Raw genomic sequence first — 8,714 nt, 5'->3', positions numbered from 1 at the left:
ACATATAAAATTATGAAGGGGATAGATAGGATAGATGTGGGCAGGTTGTTTCCACTGGTGGGTGAAAGCAGAACTAGGGGGCATAGCCTCAAAATAAGGGGAAGTAGATTTAGGACTGAGTTTAGGAGGAACTTCTTCACCCAAAGGGTTGTGAATCTATGGAATTCCCTGCCCAGTGCAGCAGATGAGGCTCCTTCATTAAATGTTTTTAAGATAAAGATAGATAGTTTTTTGAAGAATAAAGGGATTAAGGGTTATGGTGTTCAGGCCGGAAAGTGGAGCTGAGTCCACAAAAGATCAGCCATGATCTCATTGAATGGCAGAGTAGGCTCGAGGGGCCATATGGCCTACTCCTGCTCCTAGTTCTTATGTACAGATTAAAAAGGTGAGCCAGATCTGGGCATCAGGCACTCCTAGACCTAAACTGAGCAGTATACCTAGCTAATAAAGAGCTTAAGCATTGGTCTGTCTCAGTTCTTTATATACCCGATTGTATCCTTCAGACTCTGCACTTGTACTTGCCATAGAGGAAGTGCAGTAAAGGCTCCTGGATTGATAGATGGATTGTATCCTTCAGACTGTGCACTTGCCATAGAGGAAGTGCAGTAAAGGCTCCTGGATTGACAGATGGATTGTCATGAAAGGAGAGATCAGGTCAACAAGGTCTGTATTCTAAATTTGCTTTTAGAAGAATAGGGGGTGGCGGAGGGATGAAGAGGAGATCGCTTCCATGAAGGGGTAATGCTCATCTTGGCTAGAGTATCCAGAACAAAGGGGTCATAGGAGTACAGGGCTTGCAATTTAGGACCAAGATGCAGAGAAATGTCTTCACCCATGGAATTCGCTGCCACAGGATCCAGGGAGACCAAGTCAGTGAATGTGTTTAGGAAGGAAACAGATCAATTTTGAGACACCAACAAGCATCAAGGCGTATTGGAGGGGGGGGGGGGGGGGGGGGGGGGGGGGAAGAGAGAGAAAGAGGAGAAGAGAAAGAGAACCAGTGGGGGTATGGAGCCAACATAGAGGATGCAGCCTCATCATACTAAAATGGCAGAGCCAGGCTCAAGGGGCCAAATGGCCTACCCACACTCCTATTTTCAGTGTTTTTATGCAACTATTTAGGATCCTTGCTGCCAGAGTGTGGACTGCATTCAAACAAAAGACAGGGTTATTGAAAGGACAAGTCTTCACCTACCTGTGAACTCATGTTATAGTTGTAACTCCAGCCCTTTTTGCAATCATGAGTTGGAAAACTTTCATTAAAGTAGATAATGGACTACAAAATGTTTCCATCTTCCTAAACCAACTATTTTTCCTTTTTAAAAAAAAAGGGGGCGGGGAGATTTACCTGAAAACCAACAACCAACTCATCAGTAATAGTACTGAGCTTGGGTCCAATAATCTTTTCAGGTTCAGTGACTAGTTTTACTGCTATATCGACTCATACACAATACTATCCAGGTAGGAATAAACAATATGCTGCACTGAATAAAATGGTGGGCAGCACAGTAGCATGGTGGTTAGCATAAATGCTTCACAGCTCCAGGGTCCCAGGTTCGATTCCCGGCTGGGTCACTGTCTGTGCGGAGTCTGCACGTCCTCCCAGTGTGTGCGTGAGTTTCCTCCGGGTGCTCCGGTTTCCTACCACAGTTCAAAGATGTGCGGGTTAGGTGGATTGGCCATGCTAAATTGCCCGTAGTGTCCTTAAAAAGTAGGGGGGGGGATTGTTGTTGGGTTACGAGAATAGGGTGGATACGTGGGTTTGAGTAGGGTGATCATTGCTCGGCACAACATAGAGGGCCGAAGGGCCTGTTCTGTGCTGTACTGTTCCATGTTCTAAATTGTAAAAAAACAAATTTCCTATCCACCCAAATATTAGTTTACTAACTGCATTTATTCTTTTGACTTGGAATAAAACGGAGATATTGACACCAAGCCCAAGTACCCAATTCTTCCCCCCCCCCCCCCCCCCCCCCTCCATAAAGGGACAATTTATTGTGGCCAATCCACCTATTCTGCACATCTTTGGGTTGTGGGACCCACGAAGACACGGAGAATGTGCAAACTCCACATGGACAGTGACCTGGGGCCCAGAACAAACCAGGTCCTCGATGCCATGAGGCAGCAGCACTAACCACTGTGCCACCTGACCCTGCCTTTAATATAGTAAAGCATCAAGGTATTGACACCCAGCCAAGGAGATGACAGCAGCTTCATCTCGTCTTGAGGCAGAAAAGTACGGAAAGAAATTTCCAGAGCTCTGGTCCTAGAGGTTGAAGGGAAATAATCTCTTGATACAATTCATAATTTCATTCACACACTTAGGTGAACTTTAGGACTAAAGCAAATTTACAATTGAAGACAAAATTCTGTATGACCATGACGAGCAGATTTGTGCACCAATTCAAACCATCCATTTTACACATCCTCCAGAGCTTGTTTGATCTGGCACACACACACCAGAGGTTGCTCGATTTTTGTAGGGCAGAAATAAAAAAAAAGGACGATCAGTAAACTTATTAAAAAAAATACGTAACAGTTGAGTTGACCTTTTATTGGGTTGTCTTTATTGTCAAATAGGGACCAAAGGTCTACAGGTTCTCTGGTTTGTACAAAGCATGTACAGCAGCACAATCTGGAAACAAAATTATTTTTCATCTACAAACACTGCCAGTAACAGCAAAGTTAATCTGAAAATAAAAATACACTTTAATTCTTGCAGGAGTAGAAGCCTCGTTCATTTTTTATACTTTATTACTCCACCCCACAATGAAAAATAACAGTCAAGATTAGTTTCCCCTTCTGCTCCTGGTTAACAGGAAAATAACTGGATTCAGGGTACAAAAAAATGTACACCGGTAAGAGAATTCCAATGCATCATACACTCACCCAGTCCATAAAACTGATACATTTGAGTATCTGATTTAGCTACATTTTGCAATATTAATGTGCAGTAGCAAGCACTTTCAACATCAAGCAGACTTGGGGTTCCCTGAAAAAGGGAAACAAATATACCCTTTCTAGACTTCCCTGTTGGTTCAGTGGGTAAACTCACCATGTGATAAAGCAAGTCAAACAGATCAGGAACGTCCCAGATTTAATTGGTTGGCTGCCTGTACCGTGTTAGCACCTCATTAGTTGGTCTCAATTTCTTCCCTACTGCCACAGACCCTAGTTGCAAAATCTAACATTCCCACTTCAGGGCACCGACATAGTGCCTCTCCTAGAAAATGCATATGGGTGCCTATTCGAGGAGGGGACCATATGCACCTGTGATGGCCTATCCCCCAGTTGAAAAATTCAATAATACCAGACTATAAACAAGCTCACTGAATTGTGCAAGATATTTAAAAGTTCTGCCACTCCCTGCAGAAGTTACACTGCAACAGTAATTAAATCAACACTAGAGAGTGTTCCCGGTGCAATAGGAAGGATCTAATGTAATATCACTTAAAACTCAGTTGCTCCATTTTCCCTGCAGAAAATGGTTTCTAGACATCAGTTTCCTTTCAAGCACGTAATTTTGATTAGGGCTCACTGTTGAACTCCTCTAAATATCAGGTGACTGATGTTGCAAAAAGATGTTCAATGCACCAAGTAATTTTACAATTTAAATCTAGGGCTCATATCTGGATAGCCCATGCTAGCTATCTTTTTATTAAAAATATACCCAAGTTCTTTTCTTCACACCCTCTCTCCCCAGTATTCTTTAATGAAATCACACACACAAGTGTTCAATCAGTAGGAGATAATAAATGTCATCAAAAATATATGCAAACTCTGTACACTTGCAAAGTTCATAGTCTGCTATTTTCAGTTCCATATATTCCAGAGCTGGTGTTTTGAAATTCAGTATACAATTTATTGTGGTTACAATTTTCAATTGTCCCCTGCACTTTAAAAGTACAGCAATACTATGTTCACACTGAACTGCAATGTGTGCTGGACCAGTACTCATCCTGCACTGACTGTATTCATTAACACTCAAGTGTAATAAAGTCTCAGAGGAAACGGCCTCACCAATAGTACACTGTGTTTTTCTTCCCCATTATTTAATGAGTGGAACAACTGCATAATCCTCTTTGCTGGTGTTTTAAGATTCATTCTAGTGTGCCGAGTGAAGTTAGCCTAGTTATTGGTGCATTGCATTCCTGGAATTCCAGTGAATGTATTCAATTTATGCCATTCCTGCTCAGATCTTTCTTCACCTACAGTATTTAAACAAAATAGGTAATTGATGAGCAAGCTTACAAATATCACGTTGAAGCTTCCAAGCCTGCTAAAGGGGTTTCAGGAAACATTCTTCATTCTGTTGCAACGGTGGAGCACTAACAATTCACAAACTGCTGAACGAGAATGCAAATCTGCTCAAGCAAAATGGGAATAAATTACCAAGTTTCACCCTACCTTCCTGAAGATACTTTAACACGCAAACTCATCCAAATTTAAGAACATTTTACACAATCGCTAGTTTCGATGAGTGGATAATCCTCTTTTCAGGTATTTTAAGATTCATTCTAGTGTGCTGAGTGAAGTTAATAGCTCAGTATCACTGTAAAAGCACTTACAGGAGAGCTTTTCTGCATCTGGAACTCAGCAAAATCCATAGTTCTTTTTAATACCAAGGACCATATTTTGACAGCCAGCTTGCCACACGCTGGCTGTCCAGAAAGTTCAAATTACAATTTCTTGCTTCAGTATATTCACTGGCGTGGTAAAGAATAAGGATTAAGAGTTGGCATTTAGACTCTTACCTTTCTCTAGCCCAGTAAAGCTGGATTTGAGAGTACAATGATTTCAGCATACTGAAATTTCCATTGTCTGGGAACGTGGCTTACATTAAAAAGGTTGATGGAAGCAGCCACAAAACGATAATTTATCCGCCATCATTATGGTGCAGGAACAAGAAGAATTAGCATAATTTTCTGCACCAAAATATTTCAACATTGTAGCCCACTAAAGGAAGCTGTACAGAATTTGCTAACATGAGCTAACTTGAGAGAGTATGACTAATTTTTTTTTTTTTTTTTTAAGATCTCTCTCTCTCAATCCCATTTTCCAAGCAGGATTAGATTTTATACAAAATAAAGGGAACAGTTGAGTATTTCTTCTAAAATGTTTTTGCAACAAATAACTTTCCTCCAAGTTTTATTTACTTTCAAATGTCAAATAATTGTCATTCAGGGAGGTAGAAATTTCCAGATTCCACGTTCTTTTTTTTTAAGCATACTGATGGCTCATCATGGTTACATACAAAAAGCGCCAGCCACCATATTTGCAGTTGTGCACTGGATCTTTGCAGCTTTATTCACAAGCACACCAATTCTCTTCCTGCCCGCCACCACTGCCCAGATTTCAATAAGTCACAAAAGGAACTACTCACCTGAAAGGAGAGCTATAAACTACAAGTGTCTAAGTTTGTGGTCTCACATTTTTAAAAATTTGGCACAATCACTGTGCACTCGCCCACATCTAAATTTGCAACTGCCACCATTAGATAATTTTGTTTATTTCGGTGTCAAATTATTTTGTAAACTCTTATTTGCATTTTCACTAAAAGTAACAAATTAGTCCCTAATACGCAGTGAGAGGATAGTTATCCGTTTATAGAAAGTGAAGGTACATTTCCAGAACAATATGACACAGTGTACTATCAGGACTCTTGCTAGCATGGAGTCTCCCTTCCCAAGTTTATCTTCCACCCAGTGACTTTTTTTGTGGATATTTTCCTATAGCAAAAATTAATGTGTGCATATTATCCTTGCATTCTCATTGCAGTTTAATACATGCAACATGTACAACAGCCATTGGGTTTGCTCCTTTCTCAGCTAATGTGAATTAAGGAAGCCATTAAGATGAGCTGAGCTGCATCAGTCTGCACACAAGTCAACTGTGAACATAGCATTACTTATTAGTTGCAGGGAAGCCAAGTAGGATACGATTGTTGGTATGAGGTGGCTGTGTGCGCTACATAGTAGTTGCTAAAGTTTGCATCACTGACATATGGAGCAGGCTGGTAATAGCAAGTGACATTGGTTACATTGGGGATGATGTTTTGCTCTGCCAGTACCCGGAGGGCCAAGAGGCTAATTAGGTTGAGTGTTTGGCGCCTTTCATGTCCCATCAGACAAACAGTGCTCTCATTCACAACATTTCTCAAGATCATCAGGTAATCGTATTTGCTTTTCTCCTCCCCGATGAAGTGGTTCTGGAGGTAGACTTCCAGTTTTCTCTGCTGTTCAGTGATGTCTGGGAAGTCAATAAAGAAACGGGAGCACATATACCGCTCCAAGGATTTGATCACTTTTTCACTGGCTGGCTTGAATTCCCTCACCAGAAGATTGCAATATTTCAGCAGTCCTCCTCCTCGGATTTCCTCTGGAGTCTTGGTTGCAATTAGTGTATTCCTGAGGTGACCTAATGCTTCCTCGAAGTCCCCATATACACTTTCCCCAATCACTGTTGGGTGGAAGTGCTCACTCATTGGGTTCTCAGAATAATCATAATAAAATAAGAGAGAATCCAAGATGATCTGGAAGGAATCAACACTGAACTCAAACTGCCGGCGCAGGGAGTCCACAAATTTCAGTTCCACGTTCTTTCCATTATTGTTGGAGAGGGAGATCAAGCTCCAGCGGTCTGTATCAGTGCAGACTTTCACCATTTTCTGCACATAAACCTCCTTGAGTGTAAGGGGTGTGATTTTTTCCTTGTTGACTCCTTCTGGAAGAAACTCTAACAGACAACCCAGCACCACATCTTTTACCAACTGGAATTCAGTTTCACCTGGTAGATCAACACCAAAGATCAAGTCCAAATCTTTGTAGTTTAAGCCATTATTCTTTACTAGGACATGGCTGGCTGCTGACCCATTAAGACGGACATCCCGTACTAGAATTCCACTTTCAAAGAGCCTGGTCCTTACAGTCTTAACCACATCTTTCAGTCTGACCTCTAATGTTGGAAAATTTCCACGACCGTGAATAAGGACAACCTCAGTAAGGACTTCATTCAAACTGCTCACTTGATCCCAGCTCAGCACACTAGTGGCTTTACTTTCTGCCATGTTGGACTTCAATCAGCTGGAAAGAGAACAAAAAAATATATATTACAACACTCACCCAAAATAAAAACTTCTTTGCTAAAACAGTAAGGGAAAATATCCCAAATGTTCACCTCCTCGAAGACTGAAAATGTCTAAAGAGTTTGTTCAGCGTTAAATCTGAAATTACAGGTTGAATGGTTGGAAATGTTCATGCTTAAAAAGTTCACTTTGTATTAACTTGTCCATCAATGTTTTTGTATTACATTATGTAACTGATGAAAACTTCACTTTTGGCATATTCTAATAGTATGAAGTCAAAATGTTGTTAATAAAAACAATTTCAGGTTCTCTTTCAGCAAGACTGTTGTACCAAGATTAAATGGAAACCAGCTACTGGAGTCAGTCTATTTAGCAGTTGCCAAATCAGCTGATTCTCATGTTTACAAAGTAAAGTTCATTTATTACATAGCATAATATGGACACAGCAAATAACCAGTAAGGTCACTCAAGTTTATGTCAGGGTAGCTTGACAATAGTTCTTTTACAACAGGTCAAAAAAACTAATATAAATTGCTGCAACTGTTTCTTCAGACTTCAAAATAAGTGAGATGGTAGATCTGAAAGCATTATTTTGTTGAACAGGCTGCGAATAACCTCAATGTGCTTCCCAAAATGTTCTTCAGCAAGGCTAGATATCCAGTAATTTATGGGATTGAGCAAACACCAGGGTTGAATTTTCAAAAAAGACTAGCACATAGATAGCAATTTTCACAACTTTAGGTCATGCCTTGCACCCTACAAATAATTCCTTTTTGAAAAATAGACAGCATTGAAATGTAAAAAAATGAGGTCACTAATTTAAACAAAACCGACACCCACAAGTCGCAATAAATGATCAGAGATTACAGAGAGACTACAGCACTTGGGAACTCAAGAGATTAAATCATTGTAGAATCCCATTTTCCAGACATTATAAACTTACAAAACTGAATGTGCAGATTAGTGCAGTTTTATTAGATTGCATTGCCCTGGGTAATAATTACCAAGTCAAGTGACCCAGGTACAAAATATGCTTTGTGCTCGTTGCACCAATTTATTGCAGGATCCTGATATAGGAACATTTTTGGGAAGGTTTTTATTTTAAAAAAAGCTGGAACTTAATAATAGATTTGGTTGGAGCTTTTCCAGACTAAATTACACTGCATACGGCCCTGTATCCTTCTCTGCTTCATATATTTATCCAGCTTTCCCTTAAAAGATGCAATGACCCTTGCATAAAATATTTCTGGCAAAAAAAAAAATCCATTGTTCCAAGCCAACTCTAACCCCACTACATGCAGAGTTTTAAATTGATGACCCCTTCTCAGTGACTTCCCAACATTGTGCCAAAGCCTTACATTCAAAGACTCCTATTTGCATTCTCTGCTTCAGTGAAAACAGTTCAAGTAGGACAAGTCCTTCATCAGAACTATTCCCACTCCTACCATCACCCTATACTGGCAAACCTGTATGTTGTTATTTTCATAATGATATTCTTAACATTAAGTTCCAACTATAGCTTAAGCAAAACAATGTACAAATTATTTTCTTTATACTGGTCTCTATTCATTTTTATTAATAATTTTAAAAGCTTCATTGATTAAGATATTACATATTTGGCTGCTGGGTC

The 8,714-nt window shown here is 40.0% G+C and overlaps 1 protein-coding gene across 7 annotated transcripts in view; it reads right to left on the bottom strand.

Annotated features, from left to right (window-relative positions):
• Nucleotides 1-2,541: 2,541 nt before the first annotated feature.
• Nucleotides 2,542-8,714, bottom strand: part of tent5c (terminal nucleotidyltransferase 5C) — a 30,821-nt gene continuing 24,648 nt past the window's right edge. For all 7 annotated transcript variants that reach the window (XM_038802003.1, XM_038802001.1, XM_038802002.1 and 4 more), the window contains one exon: nt 2,542-7,082. In XM_038802003.1, coding sequence (XP_038657931.1) covers nt 5,912-7,066 — 1,155 coding nt within the window. In that variant the 5' untranslated portion in view covers nt 7,067-7,082 and the 3' untranslated portion in view covers nt 2,542-5,911. The remainder of the gene's footprint in view (nt 7,083-8,714) is intronic.

Source organism: Scyliorhinus canicula, chromosome 7 (assembly GCF_902713615.1).
Source record: "Scyliorhinus canicula chromosome 7, sScyCan1.1, whole genome shotgun sequence".
Classification (NCBI taxonomy): Eukaryota; Metazoa; Chordata; class Chondrichthyes; order Carcharhiniformes; family Scyliorhinidae; genus Scyliorhinus; species Scyliorhinus canicula.
This window is presented reverse-complemented; position numbering and strand designations above follow the sequence as displayed.